Consider the following 27,435-nt stretch of genomic DNA (forward strand, 5'->3'; position numbering starts at 1 on the left):
GCGGCGGGGGCGCGCGGGGCGGGGCGGGGCGTGCGGCGGAAGCGGCGGCGCGTGCGGGAGCGGCCGGGCCCGGGCGGGCGGTGAGTGCGGGGAGCGGGAACGGGAAACAGGAATGGGAACGGGGAGAGGGGAACGGGGAATGGGGAATGGGAACGGGAACGGGGAACGGGCATGGGGAACGGGGAACGAGAGAGGGCCCGACTGCGGGGAGCGGGGCCGTTCCGGCCTCGCCCTGCCCCGGAGCCCCGGCTCGCAGCGGGCGGCAGCCGCAGCCGGGCCCGGAGCGCTCCCCGGCCGTGCGGAGCGCCCGCCCCGCTCTCCCTCGGCCTCCGGGCCGCTCTCCGGCCGGCAGCGGGGCTCGCTGGGCACGGGCGGCCTCCAGCGCCGCTCCGGACCGGCCGGACCTGCCGGGAGCTCGGCCCGGGGCTGGGGAGAGCCCGGCGGGAGCCATCAGGAGCTCGGGGGGAGCCCGGCGGGGACACCCGCAGGGTTCCGGGGCCGTCTGGTGCTGCGGAGGCTGCGTGCCAAAGTTTATTCCATGTGGGAAGAGTCTGGGCCGCTGTTTGGGTTCAGCGGTAGTTAAAATCACTTCGAAAAGAACATTAAAATGATGTCAGGAAATATGGGGAGTGCGCAGGGAAAGGCGTGGAGCACCAGGAGCACCAGGAAAGGGGCTCAGCTCAGCTCTGGCTCTGCTCAGCCGCAGGTCGGGACATTCTCTTTGCTCAAGGTGAGAAGGAACAGCTTCGGGTGGTGCCAAGGTAGGTTCAGGTGAGGAATTAACACCAATCCTTTCCCCACCAGAGCCTTGGAATGAATTGCTCAGGGTGGAGGCAGCACCCCTGGAGGTGTCCGAGAGGCACTCGGGGATGTGTTTTAGGGGTTATTGCTGCTGGCTCTGCATAAGCTCGAAGGTCTCTTTCAATCCCAGTGATCCTGTTGTGAAAAACAGCTCGCTCTTCAGGATTTTGAACAGTTTAATAAGGGGGTGAGAAGGAACAGTGTCCAGCGCTGGGCTGTTTCTGGCTATTGGCCAAAGAACACACCGGCAGATTTAGACAGTGTTACCTATATATTGTTACATTACAGAGCTCTGTACATATTTATGTGTTTCATACATTATTCAGACGTTCTTGGGAGCTTTTGATGTTGCAGAAACTCTTTTGTTTGGCCTTACATGCTGACTTATCTGCACGACATCCTGTAGATCCGGTCAATATATTTTATTTATTCATCCTGTTGTTTCACAATTCCCTGATAAGGAGGAGTTAACAAGTTCTTCTCCAACTCTTCCCCTGCGCTCTGCTTTGTGTCACTGTTACCTTGTCGCTTGGAGAGGTCGGTCAGATGTGGGAAAAACAACATAATTGCTTCACACCACTCTCTTGGTTACATAGAAGCATTTTAACATTTCATGTTTTGCTAAGGCTGACAATGTAATACATTTATCACACCACTGTTTTTATAAGCTATAGGATGCATAGGTATAATATAGTCATATTTATTTCTATAAGGTATATGGACATAGATATAATATATTCATATATAAAATATATATTTTCTATTACATGTATTTTCTATTACATGTATTTTCTATTACATGTATTTTCTATTACATGTATTTTCTATTACATGTATTCTCTATTACATGTATTCTCTATTACATGTATTCTCTATTACATGTATTCTCTATTACATGTATTCTCTATTACATGTATTCTCTATTACATGTATTCTCTATTACATGTATTCTCTATTACATGTATTCTCTATTACATGTATTCTCTATTACATGTATTCTCTATTACATGTATTCTCTATTACATGTATTCTCTATTACATGTATTCTCTATTACATGTATTCTCTATTACATGTATTCTCTATTACATGTATTCTCTATTACATGTATTCTCTATTACATGTATTCTCTATTACATGTATTCTCTATTACATGTATTCTCTATTACATGTATTCTCTATTACATGTATTCTCTATTACATGTATTCTCTATTACATATTCTCTATTATATATTATCTATTATATATATTTTCTATTATATCTATTATATATTATTTATATTATAGTATAATATAACATATATAATATATTCATCACATGATTATTTCTATGGGCTATACAGTGCAAAGCTAATTGTGTTATACTAATGAGCAGCTGAAAGGAGTTACAAATTTTACCATATCCAGATAGTTATGACCAATAACAACACATAAAGGCTAGTACATAAATGCAAAAGACAATGCAATATTGTTATTTTTAACACAGAGAAAGCAGCACGAGGAGAAATGGGCTGCATATAAAGAAATGATAAACTCCAAGAGCGAGTTTCCAGAAGGGTGGGGGTGAAGGTGGCAGCATTCCCCCGAGGTGGGATGCACCTGGCTGTGCTCTGTGCCAGGCTCTCATGTGTGGCTGGGCTCTGCTGGATCCACAGCAGACGCTCTGTGGGCAGCATGGGGAGCTCTGGGGCCACTGGTGCCCACAGCTGCCGTGGGCTGCAGCTGTCCCACAGCCCTGGACTGCAACTTGTAGCTGCACATGTGTTTATTTGCTTCCTTGAGCGTTTATGTGGAGCTGCTTTAGTTTATGTGCTTTACTCTCTGTTCTCCTCGTGTCTTGGTGCTGTGTGCTGCTCCCAGTAACGTCCGTCCTTGCGGGGAGATGTTTTTGTTCTTTAGTGCCACGTGTTTGTTATACAAACATTAATCCTTGGGTAAGCTCCTCGTTAGTCTACACCATCCTTACCTCCCCTGGAGTTACATTAATTGGCCATTGTATTTTTCCATATTCTCCTGCAGAAAGCTGCAGCAGAGCCCTGAAACGGTGGGAAAGGATGGAGGTGGCCTGGGGTAGGAGTTTGTCCTTCCAACTTGTGTTCCTTCCTACTCCAGCTGTACTCCTCCCTGTGCTGGAAGCCAAGGGGTTGGGTTCTCTGTTTCTTCAAGGCTCATTTGAGGAATTTTGAGGATCTAATTAAAAAGGCCCTTGAGCTGAGTTGTTGAAAGCTGTGTGGGAGCTGGGGCGAGGTCAGGTTTCTGTGTTGAAGGTCATGTGTTTGGAGCTCATAGCAGGGATGAGGTTCAATCACCGAGTCGCTGCAAAGATCAGGTGTTGCTACTGAGGTATTCTGTACACCTTCCAAAGATGGTGTGAGATTTCTCCCTTAATCCCCAACTTTTCTGCTGACATTATTCCAGTTCCATCATGTCCATCCCGTCCAGCTGCTCTGCTCTCAGCCAGCAGCTCCTCACGCTGGTGCTGGCTTTCCACAAGGCTCTCTTGCCCATCAGCCCAAGCTTTTGCACTGGGAGTTTTTGATGATCCTGACTGCTGGCTCTATTGGAGTTTTCTTTGTGTCTCCCCCTTTTTTTCTCCTCTTTTTTTTTTTTTCTTCTTCCCCCTCTTTTTGTTCCCCAGTAGCTCTGTGTAGTTAGTCCTGCATCCCTTTGCCCATCAGCTTCCTTCTCCTGGGTTTTCAAATAGATATTTCTGAAAAGAGGAGCTGTTGAGCATTGTTCTGGGGTGGCATTTGAGCTGGGTGTTGCTCTCAGGAGTGCTGAGGGAGTCTGGAAGGACAGAAAGGGATGGGACTGGGCTGCAGCAGCTCACCCCCTGGAAATCCCAGGCTTAGAATTCCTAGATGTGTGTGCAGAGGGAGGGTGGTTTGGCAGAGCCTTGTGAGCATCCTGAAAGCATTCCATGGAATTTTTAATAATTTGGCGTGGTGGGCATGGCAGGTTCCCTTGCTGGGAAGCACTGAGGGCTGTGTGAGGTCGCTGCTGGTGACATGTGTGTACACACGTGCTGGTAAGGAGGTTTTTCCTTTGTTTTGGGTTACAACATCGAGTGAAGAGCACAGCTCATACAGGATTTGGTCAAATCCCCCTATTTTTGCTGCTGTGGTTGTATTTTTGTGAAAACTCTGCAGGTTGGTGTTCCTGATTAGGGTTGCTGACCGCTGCGCTCTCGGGTGCAAAGGAGGAAGGGGCTCTTTGTGTCTCTTGGTTTTATAGAGCCCTGCTAGAATAATTAGCTGCCTGAAATTAATTTATTTCTTTCAAATACAAGCTTCCAGAATCAAGGAAAGCGAGCAGCATGCCTCTTACCATCAAGGATTACCAGGAATTAATCTTTCAGTGCAAAGGCCACTAATCTCGGGCATGCAAACAGGGTTTATTGAGCTGCGTGCCAGTGCTTAGAGCAGTGATGGATGAAATCCCTGGCAAATTCAGACACTCTGGCTGTTAATTGCCTCCCCACCTGCTCATCCACCTCCATTCCCTGCATCCTGGGATGTGCCTATGGGTGTCAGTCACAGGAGATGGATGGTGACACGTGGAGCTGCTGGGTGCCAGCCTGGCCTCTCAGCCTGGGCTGTCCTGCCTGCCCCAGGCCACTTCTGCTCTCACTGGGTCCCAGCTTTCCTCTGGTGCTGGGGGCTGAGTGAGGGAGCTCAGCCTGGCACCGGGATTTTCAGCCACAAAGCCAAGCTGGGAGCAGTGGGAGAGCTGTGTGAGCTCCTGCCTTACGATGAGCATCGTGCCATGTTCCTCGTGCAGTTCGCAGGTAACACGGGGGGGGTCTGGGCTGCCCTGCAGGATTATCTGGAGCTGGCAGAGGTCACTCTCAGAGCTGTGCTGCTCTCATCAGTGTGTCTAGCCAGCTCCCGCCTCAGACTGCTGCCTGGGGAGCTCTACCAGTGGTAATTAAGCCAGGACTGTGGTAGAGGAACATGCACGAGCCCAGCAGTAGTTTTTTGAACCTGGGAATTAGTTTCCAAAAGGAAATGACTGGGATCAAAATGTAACTTCAAAGTTTCGGTATCCCTCTCCTCTCCCTTCCCTGCTGGTCTCTTTTCTCTCGTGTTCTAATTGGTTGCTGCAGGTGTACTTTGGTGTCTTCTCAAGTTTATTTCTTGAGGGCTTCAAACCAGCACTGTGTAATCAATGGCACAGTGTATCCAGAATCCAGTTTATTCCCAAAACCACAGGCACCCTGCTCAGACTGAGCACTGCTTATTCCCTGTATTTGCCCATGTTGGCAAAAGGTAAATCCATATTTATAGTAAAGCCTGTGTCAGCCCATTTCTGGAGTTCCCCTGATGCCCAGTAAGAGAAGTCTAATATGTATTCAGAGGAGCCCCGGGGATCCCAAAACCCCTGAGGGGTTCAGAGGGACCTGGGGCACCCCAAAGTGTGACCCAGAGTAGTTGAGAGGGTTCCAGGACACCCCAAAACACGACCAGCCAGGCAGCAGCCTGCACAGGCTTTTTGAGTATCATTGAAAGGCTTTTATGTGTGTGACAGTGTCGGAGTAGCTGGTAATAGTTGTAATTTGAGTTTTGGGGCAGAGGTTTATGTTCCTGCTGTTTATTAACTGGTTGGGTGGCAGGAGAGCTGTTGCAGTGCCTGGGCAGAGTGAGGCTGCAGCTGGAGCTTCAGGCTTCACCCCAGAGCCGTGCCAGGCTTGTGGCAGAGCTCGTGCCACCACTGAACTGAATGTTCCCGAACCCAGCAGGGAACATTTTGCCCAAATCCCGAGGTGGCAGTCCTGTGGTTGTTTGTAAATGGTCCCAGGAGCGTTGCACAGGAGCTGCACAATCCCATTTTGGTTTGTTTTGGTTGTGATTTCCAGTGTTTCCAGCTCTTGGGAATGATCTTAAAATGGGCTTTTCAGTTGGCCTCGGGGGCTTTTTGGGGTTTATTCTTCCCCTGGTCATTAAGGCAATGGCCCAGCTCTGTTAGTAGGATTGGAAAACCAAGAGCTGTCCCGGGTCTGGCACAGGACCCAGTGAGGATGGATACTTCCCTAGATTTATGCCTGGAACATTGAGATCTCTCCTCTCCCCCCAGCCCCTTTCTGAAGCTGTGCTGTGGAAGCTGCAGCTGATTTTAGCCCCAGCACAGACCTGGACTGATCCCAGCCCCGTGGGACAGGGGGCTGTGCATTGGCAGTGCTGCTTAGGCCAGTGGGAAGCTGTGGACTCTTCCCATCACAGCTCAGCACTGATTTCCAGAGGGGAAAACCACCCACAAGGACCTGCTGTGCTGTGGGAGAGACCTTGCTCAGAGGTGCCTTCTGCTCATCTTTCAGCATCCCCCCTTCTTCCCCTGATCTGTTTTTCTGCTGACGAATCTTCTAGCCCAAGTTTTTATTTTTAAATGTTTAGTCACTGCATTATGGCAGTGCCTCATGTCTCACTCTTAAAAATGGAATCCTCTGAAAATCCCTGCAGATAGGAAGAGGGAGATGAAGGGCACACTGACACCTGTGCCACATATGGCTCTGGAAGTGCTGACACCAGCTGTGACGCTTGCTGGAAACCCAGATCTCCTCCCCCCTTACCTTCTGTGTGGCATTTCCCAGCAAATGCAAAAATCTGATTTTGGCCTTTCCAGGTGTCTTGGGTTGCAATGCAAGGTGTAACCAGAGGGATGTATTCTATCACCAGCTGCTAAAACCAGCTGGGGCAGTGTTCTTTATCCCTTCCAGGACCCATCCTCCCTCCAGGGGGATCTCTGCTCTCCGTGATCCATTGGGTCTCACTGCAGGACTGAGAAAATTCCATCATCCCACTGGGAGATGCTCCAGCCAGGGGGAGGAGCCAAGCATTCCTACCTGGCTACAATCTGAGCTTTGGAACACCACAGGCAGCCTTTTTTCCACTGGTGGATTCCCAGAGGAAAACAGGAGCCATCTACAGCAGCTCTGGACCTTCAGAGGGAAACTGCACCCTTCTACAGGGTCACAGCTTCACCAGAGCCACATCTGGCACTCCAGGGCTGCAGCCACCATTTAATCCCACTGCTACCAACACCCTGCCCAGCAGAGTATCACATTGGATTCTGACTCTGGCAGTGCTTTTTGTACTATTGTATTTTATTTTCATTTTCCTATTAAGTTGTAGGGGTTTTTTTATTATTTATACATCCTAGTAAAGAACTGTTATTCCTACTCCCATATCTTTGCCTGAGAGCCCCTTAATTTCAAAATCATAATAATTCAGAGGGAGGGGGTGTACATTTTCCATTTCAAGGGAGGCTCCTGCCTTCCTTAGCAAACATTTGTCTTTTCAAACCAAGGCCCAGGCTGGCTCACTACAACAAACCCCTGTGGTTTGCTCCTGTGCTGGTGCCTTCCCTCTTGAGCAGAGCAGCTTGGAATGGCCAAGGACAGACACCTCATTGTGGTTGGCACAAAGGACAGAGAGATGCTCCTGTTTGTGCCTCCTGGCTCTACTGGTTGAGCCTTTCAGCTTTTATCCTGCTCAGAGCCCAGGAGAGAGGATTTTCTGCAGCTTCAGCTTTCTTCTGAGTTCTCTGTACCCAGAGGGTGTGGCTGGAGCTCTGGCTGCTCGCTGGGATGACAGGAGAGAGGCAAGTTGGTTTGAAAGTTGGCTGCTGTCCATGGCATTTATCCTGTGTAGGGTGGCAAATCTGACATAATGAGGGGTTTCTTACTCCAGATTGTGTTGGGAATCTTCTATGTGGCTTGTATTAATTTTTGGAGCAAAATGTGCTGCAAGAGAGCTGCAAGCAAGGTCCCTTTCTTACGGATTCCATCTCCCACTTTCCATACTGCCCTTTGCTTTCCTGGGACATTTGCTCTTTCTCCATCGTGATGAAGAGAGAGCAGAGCTTTCCCAGTGGCTTTTCTGCTCCATGTTTGTTGTTAGGTTCTGGTGGATGGTGGCTGGTCCTGTTTTGGTGGGCCCTGAGGACACGGCTCCTACTGCAGGTCACACAGGTGTCTCCACCCAGAGCCTTCCAGCTGATGGCTGCTTTGTTTCTGGCCCTGGGGACATGGTGGGACATTTGAGCATCCCAGCTCCAACTGGGGCTGGAAATCCTTGGAGTGAGTGGCTGCCTGTGTTCCCCAGTGGGCTGGGAAGCAGTGCTGGAGCAGTGTCCATTCAGGTGCTGCTCAGTGCCAGGTGTCTCCCCAGTGTTGTGTTCAGCCAGACACCAGGGTCCGGCTGTCCTGCTGCTTCTCTCCATCCTTCCCCATTCCCAAATGCAGGAAAACTCGTTCAAGTTCAGTTTTGCCTTTTCTATCTCAGGGATAATGCCAATGTAAGCTTAGAACTGCTCCTTTTCCTTTCTCCTGCTGTCTTCCCTGTGCACAACCTCTCTATTTTTAACCTACTGCATTCAGATTTGTTTTCCTGAGCCCTCATGACCTCCATGATATTTTGACTTTGGAATATTTAAGCCACAGCATTGTAGGCATCCTGCATGGCCGGGCGTGACTATTGTTGTTGCCAGCTGAATAGTCCTTGGTTTTTTGGCTGCTCCTTGCGTTCTCACCTTTCAGTGGCTCGGAGAGGAGCCCTCCAGGCACCCACTTGGCTATTTAGAGCCAGACCCAAGAGCCATGTTTGTGAAGTTCTTGGAAGTGGGATCCTCTGGAACAGAAATGGCAGCGCTGCAGAGGGTCTGGAGGAAGGTTTGCTACAAATGCCTCGGCCCATCAGTGCCCTGGCATGGGATAATCGTCATGGTTGCTGCTCCTGTGGTTCTGCTGACTCCCCTGGGAACACAGAGCACCTTAGAAATGTGCTTATTTTTATCACTTTATATGGGTCCACAGAAAAGATTTGTTTGGGTTTTTTTCTATTTTTTTCCATGTTGGCTGTTCAGGGTGAATTTGCTGGGACAAAGACAAATCAAACTCAATATTTCAGTGCTCCTTTGGTCTTTCATCCCTGCAAGTGCTGACTGTGACAGAAGGTGGGGGGAGGAACTCAGTGGTGAGTTCAGGGCACTGGACCCATGTCTTCAGGCTGGAGGAAGGAGGTTCACAGGAGACCTTCTTGCTCTCCCTGACAGGAGGGTGCAGCTCTGGAGCTCCCCTTTGTGGGATCTGCATCCCAGAGCCCCTCTCACATCTGTGACCAGGAGCAGCTGTGTGCCAGACTCCTTGAACAAAAATTCCAGCAGCATCTTCTTGTTTTGAAGATGTTCTAAGTTGTGCCTTGTTTTTTGGTAGTAAATCACTCCAGGTGAGTTCTCAGCTGGTGGGGCTTGAGTAGCTCCTAACAATGTATTCCTGGACTGAAGAAACAGGGAAAAATCCTGTCCTTTGAGTTTCCAGCCTTGAAATGCTGCTCAAGCCAGGGAAGATGCGCCCCTGGCTTACTCTGGCAGGCAGTTTGATTTGTGTGGGTGGTGGAATTGATGCTGGTGAGTAATATTTTATTGTGTAACATTCAGATCAGGCAGAGCTGGGGCCAGGAGTCAGGATTCCTTCAGGGGCTGGTGTGCTGCTTGTGCCTGGAACCGGGCATTTCTCTCACTCCAGTGATCCAGAAGCATCACAAACCAGTGTAAGTCAAGTCTCTAAGTGTGCTTTTCTCTTTCAGGTTTAAACCACCTGTCCTTTGACCCTGCCAGCACTGAGTCCCTGGGGCTTGAGAGCCCGGCTGAGGATGGAAGTGACCCGGGGAAGAGGAAGAGGAGCAGCATTCCCCCAGGTGAGCTCCACTGCTGGCAGGACACAGTCCTGAGGCTGGGCAGGGGGAGCTGTGCTCTGCTGCTGCTGCTGCTGAGCCCCACCACTGTGCCTGGAGCCAGGCTTGGGCTCTGGGATAGAGCAGTGGGGAGTGGCTCCCAGTGCCAGAGGACGGGGCTGGATGGGATATGGGGCAGGAATTGTTCCCTGGCAGGGTGGGCAGGCCCTGGCACAGGTGCCCAGAGCAGCTGGGGCTGTCCCTGGATCCCTGGAATGTCCCAGGCCAGGCTGGACATTGGGGCTGGAGCAGCCTGGGACAGTGGGAGCTGTCCCTGCCATGGCTGGGGTGGCACTGGGTGGGTTTTCATGTCCCTTCCAACCCAAACCCTTCTGTGGTTCTCTATACTTGTCCCAGTAGATTTATTTTCCTAATTGAACAGAACCTCAAGATTAAAATCATGATGGTTAATTAAAAGCAGGATAAGGCAGCTCAGGCTGATTGACTGGAGACATTCACATTTAAGATAATGTCATAAAAACAAAGTGTTAAATGAACTGTATGATATTGTAATGTCAGATCAAGGAGTTTTGCAGGAAAACTGTTACAATAGGTAAAACCTTAGGAAGGAAAGGCCTTGTAAAATCAGGCCTTGTTATTCTGGCTAAGCTAACATCTAGCCTGATAGCATCCCATGAGAAAAGAGCTATAAAAATGAAAATCAGTTTACACAACAATCTATTCTTGTAAAAAAAACCTCACACCTGTAAAAAAGAAAATTCTACCCATGCAAAATGTCCACTTCCCAATATACAAAAATGTAAACTTATAAAAACTTTTATAAACATGTACACAATCCATTTCCAACCAATAAACTAAATTTCAATAAATTACTAACCAATTAAAATAAAACACGGGACCTTCTATTAGTAATATAAACTATGTAAATAAAAATTAAACTATTCTACACAAAAAAACCCAAGTGTCTTATCCATTTTTGTGGCTGAAAACTGCAATCCCAGCAGTGTGACTGGGGAAATGTGGTGCCTGCTTGTGCAGTGTGCGGGAATGAGTCGGGAACTTCCCTAGGGAGGTTCCAGGTGCAGAGGGGAAGGATGAGGCAGAAGGAAGGTGATGAGCAAAGCCCACAGCTGCAGAGAGAGGGTGAAATGCAGCAGGATAAGAGAGAAAGTCCAACTGAGAGATAAAAATCCTTGAAGGAGGATCAGGGACTTGACAGCACCGTTCAGTGCTGGTTTTGATGAGCTGGGAGAGCGCTGGCAGTGGGAGGATCCTGCTGGGACAGCTCCCTTCAGTTCAGTGCAGTCTGGCAGTTTATACCTGCTGGATGTGTCCTTTGTTCCTAAATCTCTTGTGGGGAATCAGCATCCCCTTACCTTTAATCAGGGTCCTTCAAGGCCCCTTGGAGCTGTCAGTTGCAGTGGGTGAGCCATAACTGAGGTGCTTTCAGGTGTTTTCCAGGTCCTGGTTGTTTTTTTTTTCCTGGCTCTTCCCTGAGAGTGGCTTTAGCTCTGGTTTTGGGTGCTGACACTGCAGAGCTTCGCTGGGCAGAGCTGAGATCTGCTCTAAGCCCTTAATCACTTGTGTTCCTCTCAACAGATGGTGGCAGAAATCTGAGCCTGGACTCCGTTCTGATGGGACTGCCAATGTCCGACCCGAGCGCCTGGGCCACCGCCATGAACAACCTGGGCATGGCTCCCATGGGCATGACAGGACAGCCCCTCCTGCCTGGTGAGCTCTGGGGATACAGCTGTGGGGATGATACAGCTGTGGGGATGATACAGCTGTGGGGATGATACAGCTGTGGGGATGATACAGCTGTGGAGATGATACAGCTGTGGGGATACAGCTGTGGGAATGGAGCTCTGGGGATACAGCTCTGGGAATTCAGCTCCCAGCTCCTTGGGAACAGCCTGGGCTCGGCTGAACTCCCAGCACTGAGCTGTGTTTGAAACGCATTCACGCTGCACCTGATTTATTTAGAGGCCTGAACTGAGAGGAGATGAGAATACATGCTTTTGAATGCAAATAATTGTTATTGTGGGGTACCCCCAGGTATCCTGCAGGGGAGCAGGAGGAGGAGAGTGCCACACAGAGGTCAGGAAACCAGTGATAGCCAGGAACATGTTACTCTAAACTGAACTGGCTGGTAAGGAAGGATGGGAGGAAGGTGAAGAGGAAAGCAAAGGGATAGCAAAATGGATATGTCAGAAATTAATGGAGGATTCTGCTCCAGAAATGACCACCTTGTAGTGTGAGATACATTTGCATGGCTGAGTCACCTTGGTCTGGATGAAAGAGCTCCTGCAGGAGCAGAGCTGAGCTGTGCCTGATTTCCCAGCAGTGCAGGATGCTGGACATCAAAGTCCTGAATGGAACTGACTGTTCAGTGCTTTGCTGCATTAAGAACTCTCCCTGCCATAAGACCTGCCTGCTCACCTGGGGAGGGAATATCTGTGTTGGCAGACAGCACAACCTTCTCTTCTCCAGTCTGAACAGCCCCAGCTCTCTCAGCAGTAATAGAGAAAGTTCTCTCCTGTCCCCAAGGCCTTGTTTCACATTTGGCTTTGCTGTGGAAATGGTGTTTCTGTGTCATTCTCCTGCTGACACTCTTCCATGAAGGAAAAATCAACACAAGCCTATCCCAGGATAAGGATACAATTCCCATGTACTCCTCCATCCACGTTTCACAGTTGGAACAGGAAGATTTCTTGTCCCTTCCTCCAAAAGCGCCGGTTGGTGGCAGAGGATTGGCTCAGATCTGTGTTTCTGCTGTGTCTGATGTGGCAGGTCCTTAGCTGCTGCAATTGCTGCACTTGCCTGCTTGGTGAGATGATGCCCTAAATCCCAGAAGCATTCAGGTTGGAAAAGACCTCCAGGGTCATTGAGTCCCACCTGTGACTGATCCCCACCTTGTCACCAGCCCAGAGCACCGAGTGCCACATCCAGGGCTGGGGACTCCGCTCCTTCCAATGCCTGACAACCTTTTCCACGTACAAATTCTTCCTAATGCCCTTAAGCCTGTGTCACAACTGTCTGTGCTGCTGAACTACTTAATACAACCAAGCTGAGTCAGGTTTTCCACTGTTCCCATATGTCCCAGGTGTCCTTTTGTGGAGAATCCTCTCAGGAAAGGGTTGGACACAAGATGGGAGCCAGTGTTTACAGAGGAGAGAAGGAAGTAATTTATGTTAACAGAGAAAAGTAACTTGACTGTGGCAATGAGCAATGAAACAGTTTTAAAACATTATTTTGAGGGCACAGATGTAAAGTTTGATGTTGGCACATTCCTGATTTTCACCGGCACGCGTGGGAGCGTTCCCCGTTTGCTGTCAGAGCTCCCAGTCACTGTGTGACTCCACTCCCCCACTTGACTCCCTTTTTCTCTCCCCCATTTAGATTTTGATCCTGCTCTTGGAATGATGACTGGAATCCCTCCAATCAACCCCATGATGCCAGGCCTGGGGATTGTCCCACCTCCCATCCCTCCGGACATGCCGGCCGTGAAGGAGATCATCCACTGCAAGAGCTGCACTCTGTTCCCACCCAACCCACGTAACTGTCTGCTTGTGCTGTTTCTCTAGGGTATCCCTGTGCTTGTTCCTGCAAACCCCAGGTGTGGGTGACAAAAGGGACATTCCTGGGACTCACTGCTGGCCAGAGGGTGACAGAGCAGCAGGAAAAGCCTGTTCCTGTCACTGAGTGTTTGCCTTTTCAGCTGCTAGACTGATAAGGACTGGGGAGAAAGCTGCTCCAGTCACTGAATGTTTGAAGTCTTCATGGTTTGATGCTCGTGTGTAGTGTGGGGTGTAGCTCAAGTCTGCAGCTGCAGCACAGGGAATCCCCTGAGTATGTTTTTTATGTGTTATTTGCATTAGGGCAGTTTTTTAAGGTGTGATTTTGTAGCACCTTCCATGATAAAGTTGGGAGCTCCTGGTGCTGCTTGTGTTCTTTAACAGCAGCTCAGGGGAGTGTTTAGAGGGCTCCATGCTCACAAGATCTTCTTTTTGGGAACATGCTGGTGAATGTGCTTATTTTTATCCAGCACCTCAGCAGTGCTGTGGATCCACCCCATAAATCTGAGCGTGGTGTAGCCAGGTGTGTGTTTGGAGGAGGCCAGGAAGGTGTGGTCATCCCTCAGGAGGAAGGGGCAGGTGGAAGGAATGTGTGCTGGCAATCCAAAACCTGACCTGCTCTGCTTTCTCTCCAGATCTGCCCCCTCCAGCCACGAGAGAGAGGCCCCCAGGGTGCAAGACTGTGTTTGTTGGAGGCCTACCGGAAAATGGGACGGAGCAGATCATCATGGAGGTGTTTGAGCAGTGTGGGGAGGTCATAGCCATCCGCAAGAGCAAGAAGAACTTCTGCCACATCCGCTTTGCTGAGGAGTTCATGGTGGACAAGGCACTTTACCTGTCTGGTGGGTGTGTTTGCCTGAGAGGGAACCTTAAAATTCTGGGGCAGAACTGTTGTGGTGCCTTTATAGGCAGAACAACAGAATTTGGGGCAGATTTCTCTGATGCTGTGTCAGTTTGCCTTCTGCTGCCATTGCATTCCTACTTAAATATATGAAAACAGCTCCTGAGAGAAAGGCAGTGATGCTTTGTCACCTGAAAACAAATACAAAACATTGGGCTGAGGTGCAGAGTCTCTTCCCATCTTACATGGACAAGTGTCCAGCTAATTCTAAAGATAGTGCCAAAAAAAAAAAAAAAAAAATGGACAGTTGCTCCTAATTTGCTGGCTGGTGGGCTGGACTTACTTGGCTGATGGGCTTGCCTTAGTGAGGTTTTATTTGGTTGGTGGGGTTTTATTTGGCTGGTGGGATTGCTTTAGTGGGGTTTTATTTTGTTGTTGGGGTTTTATTTGGCTGGTGGGATTGCCTTGGTGGGGTTTTATTTGGTTGGTGGGGTTTTATTTGGTTGGTGGGATTGCCTTGGTGGGGTTTTATTTGGTTGGTGGGGTTTTATTTGGTTGGTGGGATTGCCTTGGTGGGGTTTTATTTGGTTAGTGGAGTTGTATTTGGCTGATGGGATTGCCTTAGTGGGGTTTTATTTGGTTATTGGGGTTTTATTTGGCTAGTGGGGTTGGTTAGTGGGGTTTTACTTGGCTGGTGGAGTTGGTTAGTGGGGTTTTATTTGGCTGGTGGTGTTGGTTAGTGGGGTTTTATTTGGTTGGTGGGATTGCCTTGGTGGGGTTTTATTTGGCTGGTGGAGTTGGTTAGTGGGGTTTTATTTGGCTGGTGGGGTTTTATTTGGCTGGTGGGGTTTTATTTGGCTGGTGGGATTGCCTTAGTGAGGTTTTTGGCTGGTGGGGTTTTATTTGGCTGGTGGAGTTGGTTAGTGGGGTTTTATTTGGCTGGTGGGGTTTTATTTGGCTGGTGGGATTGCCTTAGTAGGATTTTTCCCCGTTAGCCATCGGAGCTGAGCCCTCTGGGCTCCTTTAGCCCCGGGAGCCCCAGGTGAGTGCCCCTGCCCCTCCCTCCCGCAGGCTACCGCATCCGCCTGGGCTCCAGCACGGACAAGAAGGACACGGGGCGGCTGCACGTGGACTTTGCCCAGGCGAGGGATGACCTGTACGAGTGGGAGTGCAAGCAGCGCATGCTGGCGCGCGAGGAGCGCCACTGGCGCCGCCTGGCCGAGGAGCGCTTCCGCCCGCCCTCCCCGCCGCCCGTCGTCCACTACTCCGACCACGAGTGCAGCGTGGTGGCCGAGAAGCTCAAAGGTGAGAGGGGCTGGGCAGGCACAGCTTTGTTTTCAGCAGCTCTGTCGCCATCCTCCTGCTTTTTGTCCAAAAACCCCGCGCTCGAAGTGTATCTGTGGGATCTCGGCATGGAGAGGACCTGAGGGCTCACCTGGCCCGACCCTTCCTGGCAAAAGCACGGGCTAGACCCGGTGGCCCAACGCTCTGCCCAGCCCAGTCCTGAAGATGTTGGGGAGTCCAGCACTTTCACAGTGCTGCCTTTGTGAAATGTTGTCCCCAGGAGCACCTGTTCCCCCTCATCCTTTCCACATGACTCCCTTCTAAAAGAGGAGTTTCCATCTTCACAGCCCCATCCAGGACACAGTGACGAGGTCTCCCTTAAATCTGATTTTCCCAAGGCTGACCAAAGCTGTTGGGTGCAGCAAACTTGTGCAAATCAAAACTGTTGAGTACAAGTTTCTTCCAGGTAATTTTGGTTAAGGTTGGAAGGACTAATGTAAGACCTTGTTGGAAGCCTGAGGTTCATGTATGACCTGATGATTTTGGAGCTGGAGGTCATTTCCTTTCACAAAAACGTCCATCTCAGTAGACGGGAAGTTTTCCAGTAAGTTCTAGTGCTCGTTCCTCCTCTTGCTGCACCTCAGCAGGGGATTTTCTCCATCAGCTTGGTTCTGGACTTGCCTTCCTTTGTTCAGCCACGTGTTCAGGTCCTTCCCAGCTCCCAGGAGTTGTGACGAGTCACCTGAAGGACGCTGATCTTGGAAGGAGCAGTTCAGCTCCAGGGAAAGGACCTGAAAGCTGCCCAAGCCACCCCAGAGCTGAAGTGCAAAGTTGTCCTTTCTTGCTGCAGATGACACCAAGTTCTTGGAAGCCATCCAGACATTGCTGACCTGGATAGAACGTGGGGAAGTGAACAGGAGAACTGCCAACAACTTCTACTCCATGATCCAGTCAGCCAACAGCCACATCCGCAGGCTCGTCAACGAGAAGGCGGCTCACGAGAAGGAGATGGAGGAGGCTAAAGAGAAGTTCAAACTGGCTCTCTCAGGGATCCTGGTGCAGTGTGAGTAGTGTCTCCACGCTGGATGTCGGTTGTCTGGTGTAGGGATGACTTAATTTGTGGAGTCTGGAGAGGCCCCACTTAAAGGGCTGTGGGGAAGAAGTGGCAGCAACTGCTTCTGTGCAGCTCTGGCTGATGTGGAGTCGTGTGGCACTAACCTGGCAAAAATCCCCTGTGGTGCTTCTTACTGGAGGAAGAGTCCACATCTGGGGGGAGGAGAGAATGAATTCTGAGCTCCTTTATTCTTAATTATCACCTGTTACTGTTGTGTCATCCTTTCATCCCTCCTGTGCACAGCCAAGGTAAGTTCCTGGGAATGTGGTGCCTCAGCGAAGTGTGCAGGATTTGTTCGCCAAAGGTAGGAGCAGCAGAGTGCTTCCAGCCCTATTGCAGACCCTGGGTCTTTCAAATCCCAGTACTTTATAAAAGCAGAAAATCAAGGAGGAGGCATGGACTGTATTAATTCCAGGATGTGATTTACAACAGTTCCTTGCCTCTTATACATCCTTACATTAGTAAATCTGAATATTTTACTTAATATTTTAGCTTCTCCACAATTGTACTAATTCTCCTTGAGTCCCTTGCCTAGCTTTTGAACATTCTTAACTTTTGGTTTTGTATATAATGATTTTAGCTGTTACTTGATTTTTTTAGATTATTCTTTTTCTTTAAATTCTGTTAATGGTAAAAACTACGGGCGCACGGTCCAGAGGGACATACAGTGAGCACTGCAGAGTAAGTAGAAATAGAGACCAGTGTGTAACTCCACTCTCTAAAACCAAGGCTGATATCTCAGCCACTCTTAGGTTACTCTAAGTAAAGTAGCAGGGATGTGTGTGTATATTTATTGAGAATTATGGGTACTGCATCACAAGCATAGAAAAAATCAAGTGGATGTGCTTTGTGCTGTGGGTAAGCTCTCAGCCAAGGAGAAGTACTTTGTGTATTCCAAATCCTTTGGATTTTCTAGAGATGCAGGAGGAATAAATGCCAGGAGCAAGAAAGGCTGGTGGCTGGTGCCTTTGATCCTGCTCCTGTTCCTGTAGCTCACACAGGCTGTGGCACTGCCCAAAGGCCCACTCTTGCTCATAGCCCATCACCCCATTTCAGAGGTGAGTCCTGCCCTCTGAACTCACACTCCCAGCCAGCTCACACAGCGTATTTGGATATTTTTCAGCACCTGGGCTGCCTTTTTTCCACGTGTCCTGCGTTTTTCCCAGCTGAGAGCAGAGCCCGTGGCCCCGCTGGTCGTTGCTCTGAGTGTTTGGCACTGGTCTGGTGAAGCCCACCAGGCTCTTTCCAGACACTGAGCCCCTTCCCTGAGCGTAGCGTCAGCACAGTGCAGTGTTATGAGAAAAGGGGAGCCAAACCACCTGCCTGATTCCACTTTTTTACTCCTTTACTCCTCTTGTTCGCCCTCTCTGGATGCTATTCGGGCCCGATTTGCTGCTGATTTGCCACTCCAGTCGAGCAGATAGTGGCCGTGTACCATTCTGCCTCCAAACAAAAGGCTTGGGACCATTTCACGAAAGCTCAGCGTAAGAACATCAGCGTGTGGTGCAAACAAGCAGAGGTTGGTAATCTTTTCTTGTGTTAGATCCTCCAGCACGGTCTCTTGCTTGTCAGGATGTTGATGTTGGGTTTGCACGATGCTCGCGTGGATAACAACACCTTCCTTCACAGTGTGAGGTGGGAATCACTCAGGAGGCTCTCATGGTACAGGTAATGAATTTTCTCTTGGTATTTGTGTCACCAGTAGCAATACATTGAGACCTGTCTGCTGATGGAAGCTGTGCACAATAATAGTCATAATAATGATAATAAATGTTGATTTTTCTGCTGGTTTTAATATTAAAGCAAGAAGGATTTCTAGAGATGTTAAAAAAAAAAAACAACTCCGAGTTTCATCAGAATCTTTCATCACATTTTTATGTGATATTTCCACCTTGAGACGTGGAAATTATTGCAGGGGAACAGCCTGGAAGGCTTAAGGGAGCATGTTGTCATGTTTGTGTGTTTATCCCATGAAGTGACATGGTGAAATGTGATGGTGACCAGGAAGGAGCTGATGGAAGGAAGCTTGTAGCTCCCACTGCTCTTCCTGCAGGAGGAAGAAGAGTTCTCAGTCCAGTAAGATTTGATAAAATCAGCTGAGGGAGTCAGGCAGAATGTCAGAAATAGGGAAGCTGAGGTACAGAAAGGGTGTCCACTGCGAAGTGATGGGTGGGGAGATGTTTGTCCTGGGCCTTCTTGAGTCTCGTGGGGTTTTATCCCCCTCGGCTGTCATGCCTTACCCCTAGTGTAAATCTCCCTGTGGTTCTGGATTTGTCTGCTCCTCAGCACAAACTTGGAAAGCAAGTCTATCCCAGCAAAGCCAGGAGTTGTCTTTCACCTTGACAAGATTATTTAACGTCCAGAGTGAATCTCAGCAAAGCTGAAGCTGCTGATCCATCCACAGGTCAGGGATCCCTGTGGGCTGGAGGTGATCCTGGCCTGTGATCCCCATGGACTGGGGTGTCCTGGCCTGTGATCCCCATGGATTGGGGTGTCCTGGCCTGTGATCCCCATGGATTGGGGTGTCCAGGTCTGTGATCCCCATGGATTGGGGTGTCCTGGCCTGTGATCCCCGTGGATTGGGGTGTCCAGGTCTGTGATCCCCGTGGATTGGGGTGTCCAGGTCTGTGATCCCCGTGGATTGGGGTGTCCGGGACACCTTCCTGTAGAGCTGCAGCCTGGGGAGACTCTGGATCCTGCCCAGCTGGGTCCCTGCTGGTTCTGAGCAGGTGGCTGATCCCCCACCACACTGCAGCACTCTAAATGCCCCAGTGTGCTGGGAAGTTTCCAGCTGGGCTCTCCCCATGAGGATGTACCTCTGGGACTTGCCGGGTCCCACTGAGTCAAACCTCTGTAGCAGCTAAAAGAGAGCCAAGGTTTCTTTTGCACCTGGAAAGCCAAGTGCAATCTGATTCAGATTGACTCTGAGCCTGGTGCTGCTGTTCTTCCCCGCCTTCTGATCTCTGGCTGTGGCTGGGGTGGGAGCTCTCTCTCCTCTTGGAGCTGTCTTGTATTCCAAGGTAAGTTCTCCCAGTGGGAAGAGGCTGTGAGACCACTGTGAGGACTCTTTCAGGAGCACTTCAGCTGCCAGGCTGGGTCTGCTGCTCTCCCCCAGCTTAGGGACTGCTCTGGAAGGAAGGTGGAAGCCACAAGATGCAGCTTCTTGGTACAGATTTTGGCAGATACTTTTTATTTATAAAAATGCTGCTAGTACATGGTACATTTTTAGGTGTAATTTAAATTGTCTCTTGCCTCATTGTAGATATCAGATGCTGGCTAAAGGGTCTCTCAGCCTTTTGGGGTGACCTTGAGGAGGTGCCTATACATGCAGGGGTGCAGCTGTAGCTTGGTTTGCTCTGTCCCAGCTCAGGTTGGGACTTTTGGCTCCAGAGGATTAGGGCTGACTCCAGTTCCTCGTGGTTTGCACAGCAAGGCTGAGCTGCCTCATCACAAGAGCAGGAGGGAGATGGAAGAGTCAGTAATCCCAGTAGCACTGATAGAGTGACTTGTGCTGGATATTGCCCTTGATCTAATAATCTGTGCCGGTTCTTAAATCATGTCCTGGAGTTGTGTTTTGCAGACCTAGATTGCAGGAAGTTTTCACCCAGCCAACCTGTTCCTCAAAATCTTTATTGAAACCCCCTCTGCTTTCTGAACCCCAGGAGATCCGTAACATCCACAATGATGAGCTGATGGGCATTCGGAGAGAGGAGGAGATGGAAATGTCTGATGAAGAAATAGAAGATCCATCAGAGATGAAAGAAACAGAAGAGTCAGGTAAAATCCCTTTTTACAGCTCATAACAGTGGTTTCTTTCTGGCAGTGGGAAGTCTTGTCCTGTCCCTCCATCCCTTGTCCCCAGTCCCTCTCCAGCTCTCCTGGAGCCCCTTCAGGCCCTGCAAGGGGCTCTGAGCTCTCCCTGGAGCTTCTCCTCTCCAGGTGAACATTCCCAGCTCTCCCACCTGGCTCCAGAGCAGAGGAGCTCCAGCCCTGTGATACCCCAAAAGGGAGCCATTCCTTTGGGTGCTGAGCCCCTGTGCAGGGTGTGGGAGCAGCCAGGGTGTTCCCTGCTGTCAGGGGTGTGATTGCTGTGTGTCCCCAGCGCTGGTGACACAGGTGGAGCCCCTGTGCAGGGTGGGGGAGCAGAGGGTTCCCTGCTGTCAGGGGTGTGATTGCTGTGCTGTCCCCAGCGCTGGTGACACAGGTGGAGGTGCTGTGCAGGGTGGGGGAGCAGAGGGTTCCCTGCTGTCAGGGGTGTGATTGCTGTGCTGTCCCCAGCGCTGGTGACACAGGTGGAGGTGCTGTGCAGGGTGGGGGAGCAGCCAGGGTGTTCCCTGCTGTCAGGGGTGTGATTGCTGTGCTGTCCCCAGCGCTGGTGACACAGGTGGAGGCGCTGAAGGAGGAGAACGACAGCCTGCGCTGGCAGCTGGACGCCTACCGCAACGAGGTGGAGCTGCTCAAGCAGGAGCAGGGCAAGGCCTCCAGGGATGAGGACACCACCAAGGAGCAGCAGATGAAGCTCCTCCAGCAGGCTCTGCAGGGCATGCAGAAGGTGGGCCTGGAATTTTCCGTAGCTGGGACCGTGCTGCAGGGGAAAGAGGTTGGGGTGGGTGGCAGAAACGCGTGGAAAAACACTCTGGATTTTAGCAGGATCCAAACTGGCAGGGGGGAGCAAACTTTGTTGTGTCCAGTGTTGGTAAAACAAGCCCAAAGCAAATATTGATACCAGGGATTATGTGTGAGCTGATAAATCCCATGGAAGCAATCCATAGTTAATGGATTCCTTGTGAGCTCTTTACTGTGACTTCCAAAGTACCAACTCTGCCCATAATCAGCTGAGTTAGGAAGTGGGAAATCCCATCCATTGGGGATGGAATTACTGCCCCATGTTTCCCCAAGTGTGCTCTTTTCTGTGCTAATGGATGAAGGCATTTCTAAGCTACACTGTGGATCCTTCTTGTTTTATACTTTAAATGTGGTCTGTCTGGTCTTCATGGAAAAACCCTTCTAAATTTTATGGTCTTGGAACAATAGTTGGTGGAAGGCAGGTTAGGAGTTTATCTTTTCTCTTCCAGCATCTTTTGAAAGTCCAAGAGGAGTACAAAAAGAGAGAGGCTGAGTTGGAAAAAGTGAAAGAAGACAAACTGAAAATAGAAACGTTGCTAGAAAACCTGAAGGAGCAGGTATGTGCTGTGCAGGTCTTCCTTGCTGCAGTCCCTGGGTTTTGTGGTGAAGGACATCTGTCCTTCTGCACTCCTGGTGGGAATGCCCAGCCCTGCTTTGGAGCAGTTGTCCTTGGAAAGTGAGGAAAAATTGCCTGTGAAGCTGCAGGCTGCCTGTCAGGAATGGACCTGCAGTTGCTTCATGTACCTGTGAGACAATCTCAGCAAGTGTATAAATAAAATAGGGCTGTCACTGAACAGTGCACAGTGGTATCACAGCTGGAACGGGGTTTTCTGCAGCCTGAGCTTTTAGAAGATAAGAAAAAAGGTCTCAGTTATCAGACACTGATATTTACAGCTGTGGTTTAGGAGCACATTTTGATCTGCCCTCCATAAAACACTTTGGAACTGGAAGTTCTTGTGAGTGTTTTAATATTTTTATTCTTGCTGGGTTTAATCTAAAGAGAAATCCATGCAGAATTCCAAACAGAAATCCATAGTGCTGCTTCTCAGGCTTGATCCTGATTTGATTGTGGGTCAGGGCATGACTACACTTTTCTGGTCCTTTTCTCTGTAGCACAGACACAATTACACAAGAAGCATGAGGCAGCACTTCCCCCTTGGCCCACAGAGCCAGATACTGGGTTTATCTCTTTCCATCTTTACTCCCACTTTTTTTGTGCCAGGAGATAGGGAAGATAATAAACTCCTTTCTACTAGCTAAAAATGGTTTTGTGTATTCCAGCAATCATCAGAGCAGGAGCTTCAAAACAAAAATAACAGATTTTCATCAGTAATCTTTCCTTTCTTTGCCCATATATAGCAGAGCATGGCAGATGAAGAGGACAAGGAGGGAGATGCAGCTGACTGCCAGGGGAATGTAAGTGCAAGAGCTGCTGCTCTGGGAGAGTGGAGGGTGTCCCTTCCAGCCCAGCCCATCCCATGATTCTGGCATCTCCAGAAGGCAGGCTGAGGGTTTGCAGTGCAGCTTCCACAGGGCAGAGCTCCTCTTTCTCCTCTGGAAGCAAATGTGGAAGTTCAGGCTGCTGGGGCACAGCCTGAGCCCTGTGAGCTGAGAACTGCACTGCTGTAAGAATCTGAGCAAACCCAGGGGATCATTCCGTTCTGTCTTCGTCACTGGCCTCCCTCCAACCCATCTCACTGGTCACTGGAAGCTGTTCCACAGCTCTCAGGCCACTGGAATTCCACATAAAACCAGGGAATAAAAGCAAGTTCAGCTCCTAGTGCAGCAGTCTTTGCATTGATGTGTTTGTCAGGAATAATAAATTATGCCAAATCGTGTTTTAATTCAGTACCACAGACTCAAGGCAGGGACAGTCTGATCCTAAGCCCTGTGCAGCCCCATGGGCACCTGATTAACCCCATTTGTGTCAGTTTGGGCATTTAAAAAATAAACCTCTGCAGCCTAACGAGTCACGGCAAGGCCATGGTGTGGTTTGTAGTGTGTTGTGTAAAACAAGGCCCTCCTGGGGCAGGAGTGGTGCCAGGGAGCAGGGCTGCTGCAGGGTGGCATCTGCTGCCCTTGGTGACCTTTCCATCTCACCTGGTGGATCACAGCCAGCACCCTGCACACAGCTGTGCTTTGCTGGGAGCGTTTTGGGAAATGAGCAGCAGATCCAGCAGTGAGGCTGCAGTGACTCTGAAAACCAGAACAGTCCTGTGGAGCCTGCCCAAGCTGTGCCAGGCTGTCTGGAACGTGCCCTGGGCGTTTGTTTTGCAGGAGAGCAGCACGTCCAGAGTTTGTGCCTGCAGCCAGGAGAAGGAATGTCCGGTGGAGAAGACCTTGAGCAACAGCCCTGTGAAATCTGAACGAGAAGTTCTCTTAGTTGGTGGGTTCTGCTGGTGGTGCTGGTGACCTGAGCTGGGGGCTCTGCTCTGAGGGGACCTTGCCCTCCTCCTGCCCACCTCTGGCTCCTGTGGTTAGCCCAGGGGAGGTGGGAATCCTGGGGCTGAGGAGAACCTGGAGCTTTGCTGGGCTCAGGGTGTGACCTGGTGACACCTGGCTGCCTGCAGGGGCATGGGGCTGGGGTTCCCAGCTGGTTTTTGTCTGGTGGCAGTGACCTTTGTGCTGTTCCTTTCCCCAGGGATAATTTCAACCTTCCTCCACGTGCATCCCTTTGGGGCCAGCATTGAGTACATCTGCTCCTACCTGCAGCGCCTGGACAGCAAGGTGGGTGAGGTGGGGCTGCACAGGGAGACCTGGGCTCTACTCCCTGCAGAAATCTGCTGCAAGAGGACCAGGGATGGGGTGGATTTTTGGATGACAGGATGGTTTGTGCTGGGAGGGACCTCCAAGCCCATCCAGTTCTGTGCCCTGCCATGGGCAGGGACACCTGCCACTGTCCCAGGTTGCCAAAGCCCAGCTTTGGGGTCCACCACACCACATCCCCAAGTTCTCCTGTGCTCCACCAGCCTTGTGCTCCTTTCTGGAGTAAATGGGAGCGACTGTGCAAAGGCTCCTGGATGTAGGAAGGAATTACATCTCATTCTGCTCTATCCTGGTCTCCAGCTCTCTCTTCCTTAAAGAGCCCCAGGGACAGGAGGCCCCACAGGCATGGGAATCCTGTCTTGGGATTGGAACTTATCCAGCTGCTTGTGTTTATAACTCAGTGTTTAATTTACCCTTTCCTAAGAAAACGTGGCTCCCTGCCCTGGCTCACTCCAGCCTTATCTTTATGAGTTAATTTTTATCTCATTCTAGCTTGGAATTTGTCTGTGGGGCCACCAGCTGCCTTTATTTTGGTTTGGAGCTCCTATAAAACTGCCATCATAGCACTCAGCTGCCTTCTGGAGCTTCCTCTTTGGTATTCACAGAGCAGAGAAGGCTCCTGGAAGGTTCTCCCTGGGAGAGCCCAGCCTTGAACCTGTGCTATGGCATCAGTCTCCTCCTGCTCAGGGCTGTTCCCCTTGTCCTTTGTGTTCCTTCTGAGATCTTCTGTCTCCTCCTTGACTCTTGCAGGAGCTCAGATGAGTTTGGGATGGTATTTTTAACCCTGAGCAGATCTTTGGGCCCGAGGTGAGGCAGGAGGAGGGGGAGTGCTTAGAATACAACCAGGTTTCTTGAAGCTGCTGACAGGAAGGGAAGGGGAATATCTTTCCCCTGTTCCCTGTCCATCATTCTCACCAAGGTGGTCAGCAGAGAGCACAAAAATTAAGATCCAAGGTGGTTTGGAGCCATGGAAGAGCCCTTCAGAAGCTGCCTGTGGCCCTGAGTGTGGCTAGGCAGGAGCTTGGGCTCACCTTGGGTTCCTCCTCAGCTCTTGGCCCTGTTGGACACAGCTCCTGCTGCCCCAGGAAAGCCTGGATGAACTCCAGCCACGTAACTGTTTGAGTTTGAGCTATCAGCAGCCTCCAGGGCTTCCATCCTCACCCTGAGTCCTGTTTCCTTTGTGCTGGCACAGATCTGCACGGCGGAGGTGGAAGTGCTCATGACACGACTGCAGAACACGTTCCGGCAGGAGCTCAGTGGCGTCGGGGCCAGCCTGGAGAAGAGGTGGAAGTTTTGTGGCTTTGATGGCTTGAAAATGACTTGAGCTTTGACTTCTTGCTGGAAGCAGCGGGATATGGATGCTGAGGAAAGCTGGGATGCTCCTCCCTCTGCTCCTGCCACTCCCTCACACCACGGCCCCGGGGTACAAAGTGTAAAAGTGAAACCAAGTCCAGAGCACCACTGGAAGAACCTCCAAGTTCTGCAGCTCCTTTGATCAGTTATTTGTTAATGGGCAAGTGCTGTTCAATATATTTGGGGAAAAGCTCCTGCCTGACCCTTTGAAGCACAGCGTGTCGACTCTGTGTTCTGCCAATGTTGTATGTGCTTGTGTGCCCAAATTCCTCCTCCTCAGCCTTCCTTCTGCTAGGAACAGCCACAGACTGTCCTGAACCAACAACAAAGGGGCATCTTCTGCTTTCTAGATCACCAAAAGGGGAAAAAAAGCGCATTTTTTAGATATTTCTATGAGTAAAAACCAAGGTATGTTTAAACAGAAGATTTAGATGGCTCAGGGGCCTCTGAGCCAAGGAATTGGTTGTTTTTTGTGCTGTTTTCTCTGTTAGCAGTTGAGCTGAGGTGGGGGCAGAGGGGGATTCTGGCAGTGCCACTCGTGCTCTGGGTCAGTCTGTACAGAACCTTTTACATGGGAAGGGTGTTTGATTTTCTGGGGATGTGGGTGGAGCAGAGCTACATCAGCCTGGCTTTTGGTGATTTTTACCACCCAGCTCCACCTGCTTTGCTTTGGAGACCAAGTTCAAGCAGCACAGACTCCTCTGCTCCTGAACCTCCCCAGCACAGTTCCTGTGTTCCCAGTGCATGCCAGGCTCTCAGCCAGGTCTCAGAGGTGCAGCCCAGCCCAGCCCAGCCTGCCCAGAGCCCTCTGGAGCCTCCTGCCCGCTGCAGCCCCACGTTCCCAGCCTGGTGTCTGTGCAGGGCTCACAGCCAGCCCTGCAGAGCTCCTGCATCATCCCCCACACCCTCCTGCACATCCCAGAGTGATCCCAGTGCTCTGGCACAGCTCCAGCCCCTCCTGCTTGTTCCCCATGCCCCAGGTGTTGGTGCCCTTCACTTGGGCTGTAGATCCCACCTCATCTTTGGGGGAGAAGCCCCAGTTGCATTTCCTGACACGTCCCCTGCCCCGCTGTCATCCTGCCAGGTGCTTCTCCACCCTGTGCCATGGCCAAGGTGGTGCCCAGGTGAGTACAGGGACATTTCTGGTGGTTCTGTGTACCTGGCACAGACACCTGGTGTTGTGTGAACCAATTCTTCATCCAAAACCCCAAAGTTCCACTGGTGACACCAGGCTTGGAGCCAGGAATTGACCTGCTGGCTCTGCTTCTCCTCTCACCATTGGGAGAGAACACTCTGTGCTCCTCCTCCCTTTCCCACTCATCCCAAGGCCCCGGGGTCTCTCCAGATCTCTTGGATTTCTTCCTGCTCCTTCTTCCCCCAGCCCAGTTTAACCATCCTCCTCCTCCTCCTCGTTGCTGCCCCTGGCAGAGCCTGGCACTGGGGGAGCCGGGGCGGTCACAGAGGTGGGAAGGTGGCAATGTCACCTGTCCCTGGGGTCAGCCAGGACAGAGGGCAGGGGGTGTGTACTCAGTGAGAGCCATCCTGGGAAAACCAGGGCAGGAACTGGAGGAATCAGGACGGTTCCAGAGCCCCGAGGGCAGCCGTGGCTGGAGCAGCTGGAGCCAGGGAAGGCGAGGGCTGGGTGGGCAGGGGCTCCGGGACTCGCTGGCTCCCAGCCCCTGCTGCCCGCGGGCTGCGAGCTGGGCCGGGGCTCCGTGGGCAGCCAGAGCCGCCTCCTGGGGGGCTGAGGGGGCTGGGGCTGCTGCAGAGAGCGGGCAGGTTGTTCCATGGGGCAGCAGGAGGGAGAGGAGCCAGGAGCAGGAGCAGGAGCAGTGGCTGGTGCTGTGAAAGTGAGTCAGGGCTCGAGCACCCCGGGGTCCTGCTGCTTCCCCTCTCCCAGGGCCTTCCCAGAGGGGCTGAGGTTTCTCCCAGGAGAATCCATCCTGCAGATGGGCTGCTGAGGTGGCACCCAGGGACGGGTGACAGAGACCTGACCTTGGGACCCCTCGTGGGCTGTTGCTCTCCCTGCTCCCAACACTGAGCGCTTGCTGCACTGGGAGCAGATAGAAACCCTTTAAAAACATGTTCTCAATAGTTGTGTCCCTGCAGATGAATGCTGTATTTTTAAGGAATAAACATTTTTTATGGGCAGATCTTGGCCTGGCTGCTTTCTTTCTCATTCCAGCCCAAACCACTCCATGACCATGGGCCAGGAGCCTGGCTGTGGCCCCCAGGGGGCTCATGGGTGTTAACTGGTAAGAAAGTGCCAGTTCGGGTGTTGGTGGAGGTTTGGGAGGCTCTCCAAGGTCTGTAACCCTCTGGGAACAACCTGAGCTGTGGATCCACCCCGTGAGGTCTGTGAGCTCCTCAGCTGCAGAGCCCTGGC

At 50.8% G+C, this 27,435-nt stretch overlaps 1 protein-coding gene across 3 annotated transcripts; it reads left to right on the top strand.

Moving 5' to 3' along the window:
• ENOX2 (ecto-NOX disulfide-thiol exchanger 2) lies at positions 1–27,200 on the top strand. 3 transcript variants are annotated; one of them, XM_058847555.1, is made up of 15 exons: positions 1–80; positions 9,383–9,493; positions 11,090–11,221; positions 12,890–13,045; positions 13,701–13,907; positions 14,978–15,211; positions 16,041–16,253; positions 17,717–17,823; positions 19,967–20,081; positions 20,675–20,856; positions 21,380–21,487; positions 22,290–22,346; positions 23,208–23,316; positions 23,572–23,657; positions 24,889–27,200. In XM_058847555.1, the coding sequence occupies exons 3-15, from the start codon at positions 11,125–11,127 to the stop codon at positions 25,018–25,020; spliced, it is 1,803 nt and encodes a 600-aa protein (XP_058703538.1). In that variant the 5' UTR covers positions 1–80; positions 9,383–9,493; positions 11,090–11,124; the 3' UTR covers positions 25,021–27,200. The 3 variants fall into 3 exon arrangements, with proteins under 3 accessions (XP_058703538.1, XP_058703537.1, XP_058703536.1); XM_058847554.1 differs by lacking the exon at positions 1–80 and adding an exon at positions 723–761; XM_058847553.1 differs by lacking the exon at positions 1–80 and adding an exon at positions 4,412–4,587.
• The last annotated feature ends 235 nt before the right edge of the window (positions 27,201–27,435 follow it).

The sequence above is a fragment of the Poecile atricapillus genome, chromosome 12 (assembly GCF_030490865.1).
Source record: "Poecile atricapillus isolate bPoeAtr1 chromosome 12, bPoeAtr1.hap1, whole genome shotgun sequence".
NCBI lineage: Eukaryota > Metazoa > Chordata > Aves > Passeriformes > Paridae > Poecile > Poecile atricapillus.

Coding starts and splice junctions, on each gene's coding strand:
- ENOX2 (XM_058847553.1), top strand. CDS start 4,566: ATGTTCCTCGTGCAGTTCGCAG. Junction 11,222..12,889: donor AGGACAGCCCCTCCTGCCTG/GTGAGCTCTGGG, acceptor TCCCCCATTTAG/ATTTTGATCCTGCTCTTGGA. Junction 20,082..20,674: donor GAAAGAAACAGAAGAGTCAG/GTAAAATCCCTT, acceptor TGCTGTCCCCAG/CGCTGGTGACACAGGTGGAG.